The 22,643-nt window shown below is 36.8% G+C and overlaps 1 protein-coding gene across 1 annotated transcript in view; it reads left to right on the top strand.

Moving 5' to 3' along the window:
• LOC149065193 (cell adhesion molecule Dscam1-like) overlaps positions 1-22,643 on the top strand; it is a 67,195-nt gene that overhangs the window by 1,523 nt on the left and 43,029 nt on the right. The window contains exons 2-14 of the mRNA XM_089254318.1: positions 1,794-2,075; positions 2,184-2,309; positions 3,861-4,047; positions 4,343-4,437; positions 4,561-4,842; positions 6,286-6,405; positions 8,322-8,465; positions 10,752-11,033; positions 11,964-12,083; positions 16,293-16,409; positions 18,188-18,469; positions 21,883-22,002; positions 22,177-22,335. Coding sequence (XP_089110444.1) covers positions 1,794-2,075; positions 2,184-2,309; positions 3,861-4,047; positions 4,343-4,437; positions 4,561-4,842; positions 6,286-6,405; positions 8,322-8,465; positions 10,752-11,033; positions 11,964-12,083; positions 16,293-16,409; positions 18,188-18,469; positions 21,883-22,002; positions 22,177-22,335 — 2,316 coding nt within the window. The remainder of the gene's footprint in view (positions 1-1,793; positions 2,076-2,183; positions 2,310-3,860; positions 4,048-4,342; positions 4,438-4,560; positions 4,843-6,285; positions 6,406-8,321; positions 8,466-10,751; positions 11,034-11,963; positions 12,084-16,292; positions 16,410-18,187; positions 18,470-21,882; positions 22,003-22,176; positions 22,336-22,643) is intronic.

Genomic DNA, 22,643 nt, shown 5'->3' with positions numbered 1-22,643 from the left:
ATCTTTTTCGCAGCCACCTCGTTGGGCATTTTGGCTGTTGTGGCGTTGCACTCGTATTTGTATTTGTAAATCAGTGCCTCCAAAGACTAGTGGCCAGAAAAAAATGCTTTAAAAGACTGGTGGGCAGAAAAAGTCCCGACTAATGGGTAGAAAAAAAATAGCCTTGGAAGACTAGTGTGCAGAAAATAGGGCCTTAATGAATTTCAGGGGAAAAAACTGTGTCTGAGAAGTATTGGGCAGAAAACAGTGTCGTGACCACCTGTTTGTATCTCTTCGTTGAGACGGGATGAGGTGGAGGACGACTTGTCCAGTCCTGGCCCAGGTCTTTGGCCACCTGTTTGTATCTCTTCGTTGAGACGGGATGAGGAGAAGGACGACTTGTCCAGTCATGGCCCAGGTCTTTGACCACCTGTTTGTATCTCTCCGTTAAGACGGGATGAGGAGAAGGACGACTTGTCCAGTCATGGCCCAGGTCTTTGACCACCTGTTTGTATCTCTTCGTTGAGACGGGATGAGGTGGAGGACGACTTGTCCAGTCATAGCCCAGGTCGTTGACCACCTGTTTGCATCTCTTCGTTAAGACGGGATGAGGAGAAGGACGACTTGTCCAGTCATGGCCCAAGTCTTTGACCACCTGTTTGTATCTCTTCGTTGAGACGGGATGAGGAGAAAGACGATTTGTCCAGTTATGGCCCAGGTCTTTGACCACCTGTTTGTATCTCTTCGTACAATGGGTAACGTCAAGATTAAAATCTTTTTATGGATTGCATTAAAGGATTAAAATCATCCTGATTTCATGCATTCAGTATGTCAAACTTGCCGAATAGGTGCTCTTCTTTTGATGATGAGGGCAGGCAGTGCTCGCAACTTGAAAAAGGTGGAAGACCTCCGATCTACATAATTTGGAAGAAAATGGACAAAAACAGTGCTTTGCAAGTTTTTTGGGCAGAATAGAGTTCCGTAAAAAACTGTTGAGCAAAAAACAGTGCCTTAGCCCTTTCATGCCACAAATATTGGGGAGTTGCTTTTTCTTGGTGTATATTTTTTTTCTTTTGACCTCAGGGAGTTAAGCCCTGACTTAAAGGATTGTGTAAATTTTGAGCAAGAAGTATAGCGAATATGAACTTCATGGGGGGGGGGGGGGGCTTTCATCAGAGGACAGCACTTGAAGTCGAACTTTCAGGGGGGGGTTTCTAAGATGGCTTCCAGGAGAAAGTGCCTCCGGGTAAAATGTTATTTACTATATAAAATTTTGCAATAAAATTCTGGAAATTTTTTTTTGTGAAGGTGAATATACCTTGCATTATCTTGGCTGAAAAAAAATTGAATGAAATGAATTATTTCTTCACAAAAAAAATTGGAAAAAAAGAGTCGTTTTTGATGCATTTTTTAGTATCAAAAATGCAAAAACATTTTGAAAATTCCAAAAAATGAATGCTCGTTTCTCGAAGGATTAGTTAGAAAGCTATTTGGCGGAAAATATACCATTTTGAAGGATCAATAGGCAGAAAATAGCACTCTGAAAGGCTGTCCATAATGACAAACCTTCAAGACACTGTGGTTTTCTCCCCACTGCAGCTCCATTGCAGATAGAGCCAAGGTCTTATTTCATTTTCCACCATTCTTTCACGTAGTAATCTTTCTGTTGATATTTAGTATTATACTAATATATATAGCTATTTATCTTCATATTTGTTTACTTCTTTCTCATCTTGATTCAACATGCGTGTGAACGATTAAACCAAAATCAAATCCTTATATATATTTTCGACAATTTTCTTTTTTTCAAATAGGAACCTTGAAAATCGAGCCGTTTTCCTTTGCTAGAAGATTCAGGATAGGCGAGAAAGCAACAGCTGTGTGTGTCGCAAGCTCAAAGACAAAAGACATTCGTTTCCGATGGCAAAAGGGCGGGAACAATCTCGTCGAAACGGAAAACATCCGATGGACCGATTCGTCGGACTTTTCAGTGATTTTGATAGAATCGGTCAAATTAGTTGACGCCGGTAATTACACCTGCACAGCGTCTCAAAACGCTGCTCAAGCTCAGTATTCAGCTTCCCTGGAAGTCGAAGGTAGGACCACCTATAATAACTTTTTTCCACAATTGTTCAGCAATTAGTTGTACATTGATTGTGACTGATGAGAATGAAGTCAGCTCATATAGTTTTTGTACTGTATAGCACCCCCACAATGGACGACTGAAGTCGGAGGCGAGGAAATCACATCCGTTTCAGGTTCGTCAGTGATTCTCAAATGCGAAGCTATTGGAATTCCCAAACCGGTGATTACTTACCAGAAGCTAACAGGTAATCATACTTATGTGCCTCAAACAGAAATTACTCCATATTGTTTTAATTTTAAGAATCAAATACACCGTTGAGCGAATTTCTTTTGCCTCATTTCATTCAATGCATAAGATACGTGGGGGAGGGGGGGGGGGACAATAATACGCAAGCACCTAAGGGCGGACCCAACAGTATGCACCAGTTTAAATTCCGTAAAACTTTTACATGATTCCCTAGCCTAGCATCTGGGCAGAACGCTGTCTAAACATAGGCTGACCATATCTCATCGAGAGAAAAACTGTGTGATTAGGATCCTTAATGCTGTTTTAAAACACGGGAAATCACTAATGATCACTAGAAATGATGCCAAACGGCAAGCAATAAGATAGGCAAGGAAAAGATAAAGGCAAGCAAAGATATGATCAGGAAATTGAAATTAATTCTACGAAAGAGAACGTTTAATTGACAGACGTGAGATATAAGATATTTATAGTCATAATATTTATCACAAAATAATTCGTAAGTTAAAAAAGAATTTCAATAAAAAATGAACATTCACATGGGTTACGTTGAATATACGGGAAGAAAACGGGACAAATTTTTAACAAAAAAGTCGAGATCTAAAATCTGGTGAAAATACGGGTCATATGGTCACCCTACTTCAACAACGACAGAAGTTCACCATATGAAATGACAGCGCCACCTGCACCATTCCGCTTTAAAAATTCAAATCAAAATGATGATGCCTTTTAAGATTGGGTTGTTTTCAGTATTTTGGTCACTCCCTGTAGATGGCAGCACCTAGTAACAAGCACACATATCTGTTAAAACTCACAAATTAAAATTGAGTTTTGGGCGATTCATGCATTCATACCCCTATTTTTCAGATTTTGGTTTTCTTTTGCATAGTATATCAGGGAACTTGATCATGTTGTACAGGATGTCCAATAAAATAATTTTAATATCATGGGCGGAGATGCGTGGGGGGGGGGGGGACACGCCCCAGAGTCAAAGGCAGAGTCGACTGATCTAATGTATATACGTATATATGAATTGACATCATCATCTTGCCCCCCCCCCTCCCAGCAACAATGATCGTGCCCCCCCCCAGACTTCCAAATCTATTCCGCCTATGTTTAATATCCATCAAAAAATTTGAAGAGAATTGGAATGTGTATTCTCACGAAGGTGGCGTTATTTGGGCAGAAAATGTGTTTCTCATTTTTGTCGATAGAGAGCGCTGCACGAAAGCGTATCACTGGAAATATGCAAATCAGAGTCCTATAAAATGCAGAGTGTTGTTGTTGCAATGCACTGATGCTAACATAAGGATATCTTATGTTGACATTGGTGGATAAAACATTATTGGTGAAGTTGTTTCACCGTGGCCAGGAATCGCCGGCTGCAGCCCTAGCGGATGTTTCGGACACAGAATCGATTTAAAAAAGGTTCGGGTCCAATTACTTCTGCCGGACTGGTTTCTAGCGTCCTCTATCGACAAAAAATTTAAATATTTTTCCCTGTAATAAAGTTTTTATATCAGCTTTGACTTTACATGCGTTACTATTCCAGGTGGTACTTCCATAAATTTGACTCAACAGAATGCTAACGGTACGTTAGTGCTGAACAACCTGAGTGCTGACAACGCTGGTGTGTATTCATGTGAAGCTAGTAATGGTGTTGGTAGTGCTATCCGTAAAAACATTACTCTGTCTGTGCAAGGTAATTTACATATTGACATGTGCATTGATCATCTCTGGTGTACCCATTATAATATTTGTGTATACAGTTTCATATTTGTGCGCACACAGTTTTAAGTTTCAATCTATATTAAATAAAATACACCGTATTTTTAATCAATTTCTGAGTACTTGAGGTGGGTTAAGTCTTTAGTATCGAAACTTGCCAAAGTGTGGCGCTGTATGATTGTGAAAATGATGTTGTATTATTATTATTCCACCGCCATCGTCAGTATGATGACTGGTACTGTGTATTCAGTGCTTGTTATGATGCTTTAAATACAAGTGATTGGATTGCATCGCAAAATTGTGCAGCGTGATGTTACACCTGAACATGCTCAACATTGGATTATTCATACTGGTACTGATTGGAGTGATTTCTGTCTTCACCGATGCTTCTCCGGTACTAGGTAAGTGCACGATCCCGTTCCTATTCCTAATTTATCGTGAGTACATTTCATTTTTCAGCTGTCGTTAGGAATATGTCTTAATTTCTGCTTCCGTGAAATGTTTCACGAACGTGTACTTTGCAGGATTGCCAAAAATCCAGCCATTCCAGTTCCCGTCGAAAGTGAGAAACGGCGAGAAGGCTAGCGTCATATGCCTGGTTATGTCTGAATCAACTGGTCTGAGTTTCCAATGGCTGAAAGAAGGGAAGCCACTGATACCGACGTCTGAAATACGAATCAAAAACGATACCGATTTCTCTACTCTCGTTATCCATCCCGTAAGTAAGGGCAGTACCGGGAACTACACTTGCCAGGCTGTCAATAACATCGGTTCGGACACGTATTCGGCATTTCTCCAGATTGAGGGTATGTGCAAATTCAGTATCTCTGATCTTGCTTTAACATGTGATTCTGATCTACAGGGTGATTCATATAGAACCGCCCCCTCCCCTTCACAAAATGAGGTACATCACGAAAGATACCATACATATGATTATGTGATTGTGTGATACAGTCGAATCCTGTTATAACGAACTCCAACAGACCGGAGAATTCACTTCGTTAAAACGAAATTTCGTTATAAAGAAATTCCAAGTCTTTGCATTGTTCCTATGCAAACTTTCTGGGGGATTAGAAAAAGTGTTCGTTAAAACGAGATTTCCGCTGTAACAGTATTCGTTAAAATGGATTTCGATAACTCAGAGGTGCATTTATGGTTATCCCGCTTGTGGGCGGCTCCACTTGATACCCATCTCACATAATAGTCCTAATTTTTTTGACTGCTCTTTTCCTTGAATTCGCCAATCTGTACTGTAATCCACTTGCCCATTCCCCCACTCCCGCAAGTACACCTATATGGCTTTATGCCACTCTTTTTGGTTACTCCCATGTTCATTAAGTCACTTTTTTGTCATTCTCATGCTTACACATTGTTTTGGTCACTCACATACTTGCACAAACTTTAGGTTACTCTTTTGGTCATTCACTGACATGTCTCCTTGCTTTATAGATCAGTCTTTTGGTCATTCACTGACATGGCTCCTGGCTTTATAGGTCACTCTTTTGATCATTTACACGTTTCACTTGCTCTAGGTTATTCTTTCGGTCATTCACATGTTTGCTCATCATACTCTAAGTCACTCTTTTGCTCATTCACATGCTTGCTCATGCCGTAAGCCACTCACTTGCTTAGATACTTTCTGGGTCACTCACTGACCTAATCATTTCCTGTCTGGGCTGAAGTGGATACATTGAAGTTGAAACAAATTTAACCGTCCTTTTCCCATTCTACTAACTTTCTTGGCCACTAATTCCTGAAATTTGTCGCCCCCTCTGAACTTGCCGCCGTGGGCTGTAACCCGCCAAGCACTCCCCCCCCCCTCGTACATACGTCAGTTATACACCACTGATATAACTGACCTTAGATTGTGTACTGTACCTTCGGGGGCCATTCGTTGTGATTAAAAGTGTTGTGAAAGTGAAGTGACGTTTTCTTGAAGGCACGCGGCTACTCGATGTTTCATATTCTCAGTGATGTATTGAAGTGTTTTCCGCTTATATCCCGCAAGGGACAGAGCGGGGGCCTTGTTTGGTGTTATGTATGTATGTTGAAGTGTTCCTTAGGTGATTTCCAGTGTTACGCACGCGCGCGCACACACGCAGACACCTCAACTATTCCAAATCCGGGAGATTCATGTGTCCTAATGTTTAGCGGTTGCATGCATTAACTACAGAACTGTTAGTGAATTAATTGGACCAATTCTGTAAGAATCACCCTGTACATGTACTTTATTGTTAAAACTTTTTCAGCTCCGCCTGCATGGATACGAGAGCCTATTGATGTGACAGTAAGAGTCCATGATGATATTAGTGTCAATTGCGAGGCTTCCGGATTCCCTGAGCCGAAGATATCGTGGAGGAAAGTTGAAGGTAAGACTTTCATATATATATACACGGTACACAATGAATGTTGTCAGTTTGTGACAATTGGCATCGTCAGTTGTCACCAAAAACGTTGCCATACGTCGGCAAAATCAACAATGGTTGCTAAAATTGCTTGAAAAACGCCAAATGCTTAAAAAATGAAGGACTACTAAAAATCGCTGCGAATTGAAATGTGGCCCTAATTATCAAAAAATAATATACAGTCGACGCTCGTTATAATGACCCTGCGTTATAGCGACCATTCCATTACACCGACCGGTAATTATCATATAAGTATCACTTTCGATATAACGAACCTCCCAATGTAACGTCCGTTTTCGATGGAAGAGGGGGCGGTCGTTATATCAAGCGTCGACTGTATAAGCTATAAAAATTATCTTCACACTCACGAGTTTAATAGGCATTGCAAATTCAAATAAGCTTCCTTAGGGGCAAAAAACGGGACAACTGTATAAAACACTCGGAACAATAAAAAAAATCGGCCAGTTCTAACAGTCCCGTAAAACACGGAAAACCCATCATATTGCAAATTTGTGGTCCGTCGGATTGCTTCACAGACATTTTACTGGTCCTTTGATGCAGAAAGTTTGAGAAACGCTGACTTAGAGCGAGTGCAAGCAAGCGAGTGACAAAAAAAGTGCCCTAAAGCAGTGGTTTCAACCTGGGGCCAGCTGCCCCCTCATGCTGTCCGAGGGAGCCGCGAGTAAAAATCAGAGGAAAAGGAAGCCACAAAAAGTAGTAAAGGGCGGGGGGGGGAGGGCACAGAGAGCTGTGGGAAAATAAAGCTTTTCCAAGTGGAATGTACAAAAATGACTGCTTCCATAGAACAAGGACCATCTTAGCCCTGAGGCCCATGCGGGCATGACCAGTGGTCTCATATCTATAGAGGGCCTGCACGATGAGATCTGCCACTACGATTTTCAAATGTGAATATATACAAATATGGAAGTTGTTACTTGGGGGCCCCAGAACATGCTCAGGGACCCATGATATTGAGACAACCATGCATAAAACCCCCACAAGTAGGAAGGTCACTGAATTCTTCTAGCTCAGGTTAAGCGTAGACCCAGGGTGATTTGGATCGATTTATTGTGTAGGTTCGTTGTGTGTGTGTGGATCGTCTAGTATTTTACACAGACCTGTTTTTCCCATATAATTCGGCTCATGGGAGGGATGATCACCCACATTCTGGATCCGTGCCCGGCCCAGGGCTCCAGAGATCGATCTTATTTGTAAAATGCATTTGTTCATTGTTAAATCAAATTAAATTTTTATTAATTCGATAAGTAAAAAAGGAGCTCGCTTTTGGATAAGGGTAGGGAGAGGGCATTGATAAGACAGGAGGCCACGAGGAAAAGTATGGCCCAAAGGGCGCCGTGGGCTGAAGAAGGTTGAGAAACACTGCCCTATAGAGTGTTTGCTAGCATGTTAGTGATCTAACCCCTTCCCCCATTAAGAAAATCCGGCTTACGCTTATGCATGGTAGTGACCACAAACCTTCGTTACTTCTCGACCATCTCTCAGTTCATGTTTTAGGTCAGGGGTTCTCAAAATGTACGCCGCTGCTCGTTGGTGAACCTCAAACCTTTGTCAGGGGTGCCGCGGGCCTCAACCTTTGTCACGGGCGTCCTGACAAAGATTTTTCGAAAAGATTCTTTGTTAAACAGCTCTGGGGCAGCCGGCGTAGCTCACGGATAAGCATTGAATAGGGCGAAAAGGGCGCCGCGGGTGGAAAACGTTTGAGAACTCCTGGTATTAGGTCATAGAATGCTTCCCGAATATGGCCACGCGGTTTGATATTTTACATACATATCTGATGTAGTACATCCCGTACTAGATTTGAATTTTAGACTTCCCCCGACAAAGTATGACATTCTAACACTTCAACCACTCATTTTTAGGTGATGGGAATCCAATGGCGGCCTCCAAGAACTCTTCGCTGGTACTCGCGGACGTCCAAGTGGACCATCAGGGTACGTATCAATGTTCGGCCACGAATGGCGTCGGTCCAGACCTCGAGAAGACCATCAGAGTCACTGTAATTGGTGAGATAACCATTGTTTTTTTTTTAAACCAATACAATCGTTTCTTATTGACCGCGGGTGTACTTACGAGTACTTTTCAGCTGTCCGACAAAAGAATACTCCCGATATACATCAGAATGTATTCGGATGTATATCGGGGAGTATTTAGTTCCTTAAAATGACTATATGTGGCGCTACATTCCCATCCGTTATGGGATCCCAATTCATTCATGAGATTATACATTCGTTTTTCTAGTATTTACACAGGCTGACACTGTACCGATTATTGCTTGCGGTGTTGTTTCGAGGGATTTTACTGTACGTTTAGAATTCGATTATAGATAACGATAACACTTTAAGGATAACGGATAACAAAGCTGATGAATGATCATGGAAGAGCATGCAGTGTTATCATGCATAATTATCATCATGGCCGTTCCGGGTGTTGTGGATAGTGAAGGTGAGTCAGATCAGCACTCTTGTTTCTGTTGATATTTAACAAATGTTTTGATCCAGATAAATTTAGAAAATTTATATTATTAACTTTAATCATCGTTTTATCAATTTTGACCAATAATCAATGAATTTTTCGAGTGATTTTATGCATTTTGAATGGATTCAATATTTTTGTGAATTTTGTTCCTGAATATCTTATGAAAAATTTATGGATAAATTGGGATGAATTGAAATTTAGCAAAAAACTTTCCAATGTTCATAAAATCAGCATGTGTGTTCAAATTTTTGAATATTGGATGAATCATTACGGTAAAAATATTATATGTTTTAAAAATTACATAATTATAAACAAAAAGTAGTAAATATTTGAAGAGTTTGGATTTTACAGAAATTTAATTATTACCTAAAAAATCATTTTACATGAAATTTAATAATGTGCTATATTGAAATAACTAAATTTTCAATTAAAAACTTCAATATCACAATTTTTCCCTTAAATTTAAATTTAAGAAAAAATTATCACATATTTTTTTTTACGTAAAGAAATGTTTAATAATTTCTATGAAAAGTTAGTTTTTCTTGTTAAGAGAAATTTTGGAACTGAAGATAATTTTTTAATTGAATATATATGGGTAAACACACACACGCTGAAAATATTGCTTTTGAAAAATTCAAATTTTTACTATTTAGCGCTAAATATATTGTGAATATAAATAATTCAAAATGATAATCATATAATTCTTAGAATGAATTTCGATAATGCTCTTGGTAAATTTATTTTGAGAAATAAAATGTGTCAATAATTAAATGTGAATAAAATTGAATGCAATATTTAAAAATTATCCAAATTTTAGATTGAAATTATAATGTGAGGAAAGAAAATCATTGGACTCCAGAAAAGAATTATTTTTATTTCAGGAAAAATCAGTTTCAGAAATATTACAATATGAGAAAAAATTTAAATTTACAAAAAAAATTGGGGAATTTCCAGGAAAAAATTATTTTTTCATTTAAGAAAAAAATGAAAGTTTCAAAATTTTAGAAAAACAATACATGGAAAAAAAATGATTATATTTCACTAAATTTTATTTTAATTTGAGAAAAAATTGTTTATGCTCAAATTATAAAATAATTTCAATTTCAGGAAAAATTACCTTTATTTTATTTACTGTATTTATATATACAATACCGGTGGCAAGAGAATGCATTTGATTGTGACAGAAATATACTGATTTTTGTTTCAAGAAAAACCCAAGTTTCAGAAAAATAATGATATGAGAAAAAAAATTATCAAAATTAGAGAAAAAAAATTTTTTTTCGCTGAAAAAGAAAATATTAAACTCACAGAAAAAAAAATTATTATATATTAAGAAACAATTTTGGTTGCAGGAAAAAATTGTTAGGTTTCAAAAAAAAATTGTTAAGATTCTCACAAGAAAAATCTAAATTTCTGACGACAAATTTTGTAAGAGGTAAAAGAAGTCACAAATTTTACATATAGTATTTCTAAAACAACTAGTAATTTGAATTAACATGATTTTGTTTTGTCAAAAATCAATGTACAAATAATTAATGATTAAATTTTTCGTGAGAAAACAATTTTATAATTATTTTTTCCGACTTCCCACCATTTATTAATTTTTATTTTTGAATTTTTGGCACAATTTAATTATTTGAACACGTTAAGGAATAGATAAAACTATAAATTTATCTAATATATTTGCAATATCATATTTTATATCGTCTCTTTTCTTCAATATATGGTCAAGATTTTTTTATTTTTCATTTACAAATTTTTAAATTATTCAAAATATCTATAAAAATTTATGTTGTCATTAATTATTTCTACAGGTCTTTTTCGGATACGTCCGTTTCATTTCACGGACAATGTGAAAAGTGGCGAGTCAGCATCCGCATTTTGCTCGGTCACCATCACCTCGAACAAACTGAGATTCAAATGGACCAAAGACGGCAAAAACGTCTACCACCACCCAGAAGTCCGTGTCAAAAACGACACGGAGTTCTCTGTCGTGGTCATCGAACCGGTCACTTTCAACAGCACCGGGAACTATACTTGCTATGCGGAAAGCGATATGGGTACCGATAGCTATTCAGCTGTGCTGAACGTTCAAGGTATTATTTCAGTGATGTTTTAAGTAGAACCCGGCATATCGCTATCGTTCTGATAATTTTGTGTGATACCGCTAGAAAACTAAAAGTCAAACGGGAAACTTAGTTCCTAGATTCGGAAAGTTGAGTCTGGCACGCACCAGGGTTTGGTCCTCTCGCCATTATTGTTTTTGATTCATATTAACGATCTCCCAAATTCCATCAATTGCCATATCAGCCTCTTTGCAGATGATTGCGTCATCTACCAAACAGTGCACAACGAATTCGACCAAGCATCTCTCTAAAATAACCTTGCCATTGTCTCTGAATGGTGCTCGTCCTGGCACAATTACCCCTTAATTCTTCAAAAACCAGTTTTTATGAAAATTACTCGCAAAAAAAACATTCCAGAAACATCTACATTTTCATCAATTCTGGAATCATTTGGTTCATAATCCGAATATTTATCAATATTTACAGAATCTTCTTATACCTTGCCTTTCGAGGAAAAATTAAAGTGAATCACATGAAGTTTGAACGAAAGGTTAGTTGTGACTAATTAAACACGTGGCGTACACCTACAACATTATGTCAAGTTTACCCATAATACAACAGGAAAAATAGCCTGCCAAGTTGTTTCCTTCGTAATTCCAAAGATAGGTGGCACCACTTCTCAAATACACCATAACTTTGTACCAATCCATCTTGGCTACTGAATTATAAGGCTTTTAAGGATACGAGATATCTCGTCGAAGTCGGTGAGAGGGTAAAAAATGGATTTTTGGGGACACATATTGTGAAAAGTCACGAAGGTATTCGTCATAATTATCGTCTTAATGTCACCAATAATGATTATTTAAGAAGTTTTATGTATTTTGTGTGCGTGTGTCCCCAGCATAAAAATATCGAAATCAAAACTTTCTCTATTAATTACTATCATTATAATCATTTCAGCGGCACCATTATGGTTAAAAGAGCCCGAAGATGTGACGCTTCATGTTGGCGATACTCTGCACGTTCAATGTTCGGCCATTGGCTATCCTCAACCTACAATATCATGGAAAAGAATACGAGGTAATCATCCACCACGTGATCAATCTGTACGTTACATTATCGTAAAATTATCAAATTATTTTTTACATAATTTAGGAATTTTTGTAAAATACTTCACCAGACATGTGTGTGCACTATATTTCCAAAAGTCTGTGTCCTTTTCCGAAGTTGGCATTTTTTTCTCGAATTTCTGGAATAATACTAAGCAAATCATTCTGAAATCCTGAAATTTCGCTCACGTGAACCCTATGATTGTACTCACAATTTCCAGTGGAAATTTAGTCACGAATGCATTTAGAGGACCGACAAAAAAAAATTAAATGGGAAACAAAGATTTTTGACACCCTGTATGATAAAAAAACTAAATAATTTGTGACTTTCACAAAATATTGTACTATATTTTTGCAATACTTAGTGTGTATTTTCGTAAGAATAGCAAGTATGTTCGTTCACAAAGATATAAATGTTTTCTATAAAAACGTAATTTATATAAAAAAATTATTTTGCTTAAAACATGCCGAGTTTTCAACCAATTTTTATGAAATTAACAGAAAATCTGATACTGCACATGAGATGTCATGTATAGAATTTGCAGTTTGATAATTTCTATCCAATGAGAAATGAATAATTTTGGTAAATAACTTTTAATATTGCGTAGGAAATATCTACTTTATTTTCTTCATAATTCGGTTGCCAGATATATAGTGAAACTTCTAGTTGAATGCCGTGAAAATTTAGAAAGATATACGAAAGATGAGATATAATTTAAGTTACTGTCTGAGAGTACCTAGAGCACTGATTCCCAACGTGGGGCGTTAACGCCCCCTGGGGGGCGATGGAATGTTCCAGGGGGACGGTGGAAGCTACGAGTATAACATAAGATCCTATGGGTTAGATTGCGTTGAGGGTGATGGGAGAAAATAATTTCTAAAGAAGGGGGCGGTGGGACAAAAAGGTCAGGAAACCACGACCTAGAGCAATATACAGTAGTTAAATATATTTCTCCGGTTGATAACGTGGGGACCGGTTCTCAACCGGTGCTCCGCGGAGCCCTTGAGGCCCCGTGTGCACTTCCCAGAGGCTCCGCGGCTACTGGAGGATGATAAAATAAATCAATAAATTTGATAAACAAACAAAAAAAAAGAGGCCTAAAGGGTACCGCCATATAAATAATATACTAAAAAGGGCTCCCCGAATTAAACAGGGCTCCGCCATAGAAATTTATACGCTGAAAAGCGCGTCAGAAAAGTTTGAGAACCGCTGACCTAGAGGATACCTAAGGGATTTTTCCACATATTTGTATTTCGATTATTTTATGTTACTTGATTATTTCAAACATAAGCCCATAGCTTTATATAAATGAAAACATATGGCCACATTTGGCCCTGTTAGCTTTTTTTCGTGCCCCCCCCCCCCCCGATCATTTTCAGGAAATGGTTGAAAACATTGAAAAACAACTAATTCTAGAATTGAAGAAGAAATAATTTCGGAATTGATTAAAAAGGGATTTCGATGAAACAAATAATTCTCTAGAATATATAAATCAAAGAAATAATTCTAGAAAAAAATGCAATAATTCCACAGTAAATGAAAAAAAATAATTGTGAAACACAGATTGATGAAAGCTCACTAAATTACTGAAAGAAATGATTTTTGAAACATTGAAGGACCGGATGAAGTTCAAAAGTGATCGTCACAGGGTTGAGAGAATGCAACTTATTTTCCATCAAAGGAACTGGTGATAAATGCAATATGTCCTGTTGCTAAGACGAAATGGAAATTTATCAGTTTAAGAATGTCTGATATAAATTTCCTTCAGTTTAGCTGCGAGTCTTGAAGCAAAATTTGCATTTTTTTTTTTAATAGCCATAGCCGATATCCATTCTTTCTCTCACTGCTACAAGTTTTTTCGTAGGAGGTTGATATTTTTTCCTATGTGCACAATTTAATAGTTTTCCACGACGTCAGAAATATCTTACGTTGTTGTGGTTTCGTGAACGGAAAACATTTCCGAAAATTCTTCAGTGATGTCCATATTACAAAGGTTTTTAACAGCTGCTTGATGCGAAAATTCAACTGCCTCTGCGGGAAATCGAACCCACGTCCAATGCAGTGCACACCGATGCAGATAATTATAACCCACACATATTGTACTTGAGAAACTTCTACGTCAATTTTTGTGAATGGGGAACACACACAATGACTATCTAGATTTCACTTTCCGGGTGAACGCCCTAAACCACCAGACTACAGAGGCAGAGAATATTTCAATCTGTCCTTGGGTCGGACCTAACTCAGGCCAAAGCTCACAATTACTGACAATGCCACCAGATGGCGACTTCGGATGTACATATTAGCCTGAAGACAGGGCCGTTTTGAGAGCATCATATTCCCCCGGGCCAAGTGGGTTTTCCCGAGGCCCTACCTGGCAAATTCTTGAAAAATTCAACTACTTCTTATTTTTATGAGGCCCCTCTTCTCTTGGGGCCCCGGGTGGGCCCATGCGTTGAGACGGCACTGCCCGAAGAAAGGCCATGAAGACCCCCCCCCCCCGAAATTGGCACGCTTTTCAATGAGCACCATTGAAAAGCGATGTACGTTTGAGGATAATTACTTCCAACTGGTCACGCGAATTATTACCAGCTGTTTCTGTTATTCTTTCGCACCCTCCCCCCCCCCCACAATGTATATCGATATGAAAATATCATGAAATGCTTTCACATATTTAAGACACATATTTCGTGCAGCATTTATCATCAAACCAAGGAACCGTCACTTTAATGATTGGAATGTTTCGCGAATATGTAGCTGGGGTTTTATTGTATGTAAGAAGCTCTCCTTGTCTTCCCCCCCCCCTCCCCCGAGGTAAATTCCTCACATTTTTTAATAACAAAATTATTTGGTTGTTTTTAAATTAAAAAACAAACCACTAGTCTGTCCAGGGGGCCACGAGTTTGACACCTCTGGTCTAGTTGTACTCAAGTGTTCCGTGGAAAAGTACCGCCAAGGTTTCTAGGGAACAGTCACGTTGCCCCCTGAAGGGTTCCATGGAACAGCATCACCATGGGTTCCGTGGAACAGGTTTCGTAACTCTCAAGGATTTCACGGAACAGTCTCGTAATCATCAAGGATTCCGTGGAGCAATATCATGTTGTTAAGAAACTTCAGTTTCATCAGGCGATCCAAAAGTAATAGAAAAATTGAAAATTCAATATTTTTGGACATTAACACGACGCGGTTTTCACGAAATTGAATAGAAAGACATGAATTTTTTTTTTTTTTCATAGTGAAAAATGTTATTGCCAATTTTGCTATATTTTTCCACCGACAGGTGGCACTGTCCCAAAACTGCTGGTTTTTCGCTATTCAACCAGACCCGACACTGCAAACTACCAACATATTCGAAACTCCCTCTGCCGGTGGCGAATGTAACTATTCCGGAAATGAAATTTTTTTTTATTAATTACTGAATTTTTACTTTTTGATCACCAGGTACAGTTAGTTACATTGATGAATAACTACTCGAATACTATATGTATGCTACTAGACAGTATTCAAACTGAATGCTATTACTGGTCTATATCACCAATTGATGAATGCAAAATTCAGTAATGTAATTGGATGTTTCATAAATGTTTGTAATTAAAATTGATTAATTACTTTATTATTATTCATTCTAGGGACTGAAGAGTCTCTCTCGAAAGACCCGATACCTTCCCATAATTCCAGTCTAATAATACCTAACGTGTCTTCTTCAGATTCAGGCAATTATGAATGTTCAGCGAGAAATAATGTTTCATCACCAATTATGAAAATAATAAGTGTTACTATTATCGGTAAGGTTATCGATTAAAGACAATGTGTCTGCGTATGTTTCTTACATCCATTATTTTGTGCTTGAATATGCTTGTAATTACGTTTTCTTGAGTAATGTTAAGTATGATTTGAACATGGTTTTTCATTTCAATCCAACTTATCATCCAAGCTTGTCTTTCTAAAAACATTTCCAACAATTTTTAGTTCCAGTTTTTGTCAAAACGTGGCGCTATATGTCCATTAAGAGAGTATCGAATACATTGTACTTTATCGTATACATGCCTGTTCACGCCATGGGAGTTTTCATGTTCACACTAACTTCTGTGCATTTCATTTTGCCATGTTGTTCGAGGAACATGCCGCGAGGATCTTACTCTAAGTGATTTCAAGACGATCTTTCGTATACGCGCTACTGAAACAACACTTGTACAACGATGGAGATGAAACATGGGAGTACATCCCATTTACATACCTTCATGTTGTCTTCCCTGCTCGTCACGTTCCTCCTGTGTGTTGGAGTCGATGGATCAGGTAAGATTTCATGAAATATTACACGTACAATAATTTCTTTCCATATAACATTATGCTGCAACATGCTAGTGTAATGCTCATGCACACTATATTATTATACATCGTATAATGCATTTTATATCAACATTATCTATCATTGTGAATAATCGTTTAATTACCTATAATTACATTATACCAATGGTTCTCAACTTTTTTACTTCTCTTCAGAGCCTTTTAAATAATTTCCATAGTCTGCCGAACCCGTAAAATAATATTAGTTTTCCAAGAAACCATTGAAACAATATACATGCTCTAGGAAACATTTGAAAATATCTATGCTCTAGGGAGCCCTCAAAACAATAGCTATGCTACCTATACTTTAAACTATACTTATGTTTGAGCAAACCCCCATGACGCCCTAATATGTACCCAATATATATGATATAGGGACCCCTCCCCCCCCCCAGCACGAAAAACATGGTGTTCCATTACTTTTTACATTTCCATCCTTGTACGCAATGTATGTACCCATATATGTACCTAATGTACATGTTCAAGGAAACTTTTAAAGCAATATCTATGCTCTAGAAACCCTCTAACTCATTTCCATGCTCTAGGAAACACTTGAAAAAAATATCTATGCTTTGCGGTACCCTAAAAACAATATCTATGGCCTAAGAAGCGTCCATGAAACCCCTTCTATGACACCCTAATACAATATCTACGTTTTAGGTAACTCTTGAAACAATATCTATGTTCTAGGTAACTCTTGAAACAATATCTATGTTCTAGGTAACTCTTGAAACAATATATGCTCTAGGTAACTCTTGAAACAATAAGTGCTCTAGGTAACTCTTAAAACAATAGGTTATTTATGCTGTGTGTAAGTCTTAAAACAATATCTATGTTCTATGGAACCCTTGAAACAATATCTATGCTCTGTGCAAGTCTTAAAACAATATCTATGCTCTGTGCAAGTCTTAAAACAATTTCTATGCTCTATGAAACCCTTGAAACAATATCTATGCTCTGTGTAAGTCTTAAAACAATATCTATGCTCTATGAAAACCTTGAAACAATATCTATGCTCAAGGAAACGCCCATGAAACCCTCTTATCTACCCGATATCTATGCCCTAGGTAACTCTTAAAACTTTATATCTGTGCTCTAGAAAACGTGAAGACTTTTGAAACCCCCCCCCCCGAGCCAAAAAACTCACTGGGCATCCAAAAATCTTATACATTGATACTAACAAGGTCAACAGGGAAGGGGGGGGGGTCTCTCTTGCACCAAGAGAATTTATTGACATTCTCGGGGGGGGGGGGTTCTCACATGTCAACACAGTTCTAATTCTAGGGAGTCGCCAAATTATCAATATTCCATGGAAACCTCAATTGAGATTAAATGTTCCAGGAATTACCTGTAAAATATCCACGTTCTCGGGAGCCCATGACATTATAAATGATAATCATTTCCTCTACAACGTTACTAAACAATTTCTAATTCATTATCTTTCGCGTTACCCGTAACAATGTCTCGGGTGACTTTAGGGCTCCGCGGAACACCGATTGAGAAACGGTGCTTTAAACACGCAATCACAACGTATAACTTCTTTGTCAATGGCGTTTTCTTTATGTATTTTATTTCGTTTCTCTATACTTAGGCATGTTTTTGTAATATATATTCGTTATACCTGAATATTTCGAGTATGAATTACTATTACTTTAGGTGAATGAAAATGGTTTTGTGTATCAATATGCAACATGTCCAATGTGTAATGCATGTGAATACTGTTTTAGGTGCTCCGAAAATCCAGCCAATAATCCTACCACCGAATGTAGAGCTCGGAAAATCCAGGAGGATCACGTGCTCCATAGAGGAAGGCGATAAACCTCTAAAGTTTTCGTGGAATTTTCGGAAAAACGACATCTCCGACATCGATAACATTCAGGTCGATGATTTCGAGGACTTTTCGACCTTAATTATAGATTCGGTATCTTCTGAAAACGCGGGAAACTATACGTGTACCGTACGAAACAACAAAGGCGAAGACAGCTTCACTGCAGTACTGGTGGTCTTGGGTAAGATGTTTAGCCATGTTTTTGTTGTTTTTTTTTTAGTGTTTTTATTCTGTATGCAGGGCCATTACTAAACTGGGACAAAGTCCGGGGATCTTCAAAAACCAGAGCGTACACCAAAAAAAAAAAACTTATTTTAAAAGCTTTAAAAAGCCTGGATGGCATGCTCTAAAAAGTGGAAAAATATAAAGATAAATCTGCATTTGAAAATGCTGAGATATGCCATGCAATCAAAAATATGCGAGAAAAATGAAAGCAAATCCATCTATTAATGCCGGAATATGCATTAGCAAATGTTGAAACATGCATTCATAAATAATATCGAAACATGCCTTAAAATTCTTTTAAAGTATTGAAAGATATTCGTAAAATTTAAAAAATCTACATTTAAAAATGCTGAGGTTCTCCCTAAAGAGGGAAAATATGCGCAAAAAAAGCGTATGTGCAGAAATATGAGCAAAAAATCAAGGAGAAAAAACGTACATTTGAAAATTAATAAATTTGGATAAAAAATTAAATACATACACAATAATAAAAATATCCCCAAACGGGAAAAAAAATACGTATTGAAAGCACTGAAGAAAGGCCTAAGAGTATGTAGAGTGAACCTAAAAAGATATGAGCAAAAAAAAAATTAGAAAACCTGCATTTGAATGCAAAAGTGCAAAAATATGCATTTAAAAATGCCTGAAAATATGCCCTGAAACAAAAAATACTCAATGGTTCTTTTATTGTTTTGAAAAAATTAAATTAACTTGAAATTTTTTATTTAAAATTGAAGAGTAAGAGAATAAGAAAAATCTTTTTACATATTAGTACAATTCAATTAATAGGAAAAATGCTAAAAATACGCGCTTATTCTAACGTTCCGGTCATTTTATACACTTATATGTACTAACTATTAGAAGTGCTAAAATACACAGTTGCATATGCATTTGTACACCTGCATATAATCCGTATTCTACTTAGTATACTTGTTTTATGCTTAATATTCATAACTGAAAATATTGTATAAAATATTTGAAATACACAAAATATGTTCTCATTGTATACCTCACATTAAAAATATACTCCATATTTCATTTCACAGCTATCCACAGATATTGTATATATTGTGTCACAATACATGTAAATACAAATGTGAATTACAAACATCAAATTTCATGTTTAGCATGAAATTACGCTTTGCACCATCCAGATTGGCTATAAAATTTGCTACAAAACACTAGTTTTATTTCGCATAGCTATCCACCAAAATTACATGTTTACACTGTAAATACAAATGTACGCCCAAATGTATTCTGTAAACACATTTTGTTTTCACAAAGCTATATCCAAAATTGATAAAGACACCATTGTTACTCCACACTCAGCTATCTATAAATTCATAAACATTATCTTTTATTCTATGTTGGAACTTTATAAAACACTATTTTCATTTGAAATAGCTTTTCTTAAATTCACAAATAGCTGATATATTCCGCATAGCTCTACATAAATTCATAATCACGCTATTTTGAATTCACAAATCTATCTAAAAATTAATAAGCATGCAATTTTCTTTCCATAGATTCATTCATAAATTCATAAACATCGTTTTCATTCCACAGATTTGTCCATGAATTTATATAAACACCATTTTTCATTCTACGGAGTTATCTCTAAATTCATATCCACACCACTTTTATTCGAAATGGTTATTTATAAATTCTTAAACACAATTTGCCCCCCACATAGTTATCCATAGATTCATAAGCAGTTCAATTTTATTCCACATAGCTAGTTTTAAATCCTAAAACATCATTATATTCACTACACCATTTCCACTACACAATATTCGTATTAAAAAAAGAAATATCTATCCATAAATTCACGAACACCAATATTCTTCCACATCTATGAATGTAATAAAAATTTCATTTCTATTCCACCCAGCTCTCCATATAGATTCATAACCACAATCTTTTTCCCCCCAATAGCTATCCGTAGATTCGCAACCATTGCATTTTCATTCCACATAGCTATAGTACTTGTAACTCCAGACACACAATTCCAAAAAGCTATCTATAAATTCATAATATAACCAATTCCTTTTCATTCCATAAAGATGTTATTAAATCCAAAAAAAAATCATTTTTATTTCACATAGAGCCAGTGCCGTAACTAGCCATTCTTGTGCCTATGCAGGAATTTGCATTTAGCCCTAAATGGATCATTCTGGGGCCCCTTCCAAGTGGGCCCTGTGCGGGTGTACCTGCCTAGTTACGGCATTGCATGGAGCTATCCATAAATTTACTGTATAACTAACACATTTTCACATAGCTAACCATAAATGTATAACGCACTACGCCGTTTCTACGCCATGGCTATCCACAAATGTGTAAAAAAAATTGCTATTTCACATGGCTATCCATAAACATGCAAAACATATGCTATTTTTCAGTTTCACATAGCGTATTCTTTTGCACATTTATAGATAGCTATGTGAAAGAGAAATAGTTATCCATAAATGTGTAAAAAAATACGCTATTTCTATAGAGTAATAATCTATCGATAAATGTCTAATTGCACCATTTCTATTTTTCATATCTATCCATAGATGTATAACTAACCCATTTCCATTTTACATAGCGTAGTTAGACATTTATGGATAGCTATTTCTATTTCACATAGCCAGTGCCGTATCTAGGCAGGTGTAACAGGTGCATCCGCACAGGGCCCACTTGGGAGGGGTGCCTAAATGGACCATTTCCGGGCTCAAGAATGGGCTAGAAGGGGACCTAAATGCAAATTCTTGCAATGGCTAGTTATGACACTGCACACACATCCACATGAATGTATAACTACCCCATTTCTATTTTGCATAGTGTAGTTAGACATTCATGGATAGCTATTTATAATTAACATAGATATCCATATATGTATAACCACACCATTTTTATTGAAACATTTATTCATAAATTCACATACTCCATTTTTTTTATGAGTTATTTCTGCTCCGCATTAATTATCATTAATATGGAGCAAAAATAGTTCATAAATTGATAAAAATTATATTTCTATTCCACAAAGCCTTCCACATATTATAAGCAACCATTTTTCCTCAGATTGCTTATATTCATGGATTTATAATCACCCAATGTTTATTCCATATAGCTATTCATTAAATCGTCAAATATCTTTTTCTATTCCACAAAGCTATAATAATAACCACATCATTATTTTTATCACCATATCCCTCCATATACACACACACAAACACCATTTTTATTCCACATAGCTATCCATGAAATCATTTTTTTTACATGCTGCCATTTAACTACAATATATATGTGTACAGTATACTCTTCACACAAGCAACGCTGAACGCAGGAAAATAATGAAATGAATTTATGACCTCGGCTTTTCTCTTGCAGAGCCCACGAAATGGCTGAAAGAACCAGAAGACGTGACCATCCTTGAGAGCCAGAGTGTCTCGGTACAATGTGAGGCGAAGGGACATCCGTCTCCTAGTATCCTCTGGTATAGGCTATCAGGTGAAGTTTCCATTACATAGTGCATTCATTGGCTCATGTCTATTGATGCCTAAAAATACCCAAAAATGTACAAAATTTGGAGGGATTTTATCTATCTGCCATTGATGTTGGATGTTATTGATGGAATCTGCCAATTAGATGAATAAATTAACTTGTTTTATCTATGATTTCCAGAGGATTCACAGATCGATTCATCCAAGTCACGTGTAGCAAACAGTAACACGTCGCTGATTATTAATTCCGCAAGGGTAGAGGATTCTGGAAGGTACGAGTGTGAAGCCAAAAATGGTATCGGCGAAACTTTGTCAAAGACCATAACTTTGACGGTCAATGGTAAGGTCATCCTATCCTTATTATGAGATTGAGCCCATTGTGTGTGTGCCCTTCATATGAAGTGTCTGTTAGGAAACAAATTCTAGCAGCTAAAATTTTCACGGACAACACACGGTTCCCCGATTCGGAATCACTTGCAACTTCAAAAAAAAAACAAAAATACATGGTGAACATTGTGCGGTTTCATCTCACGAATTTCGTAAATTTTACAAATTAAAATGTTTGGGGGTATACTATGTTGTGTTCGTTAACTGATTCAAAAAAAGGTGTTACGTCGGTTAACTAGCTCACAGAAGGTGTTACGTTCG

This window comes from Pholcus phalangioides, unplaced genomic scaffold (genome assembly GCF_987345545.1).
Source record: "Pholcus phalangioides strain wild (caught in Gottingen) unplaced genomic scaffold, Ppha-v1.0 ptg000041l_1, whole genome shotgun sequence".
Taxonomy (NCBI): Eukaryota; Metazoa; Arthropoda; class Arachnida; order Araneae; family Pholcidae; genus Pholcus; species Pholcus phalangioides.
This window is presented reverse-complemented; position numbering and strand designations above follow the sequence as displayed.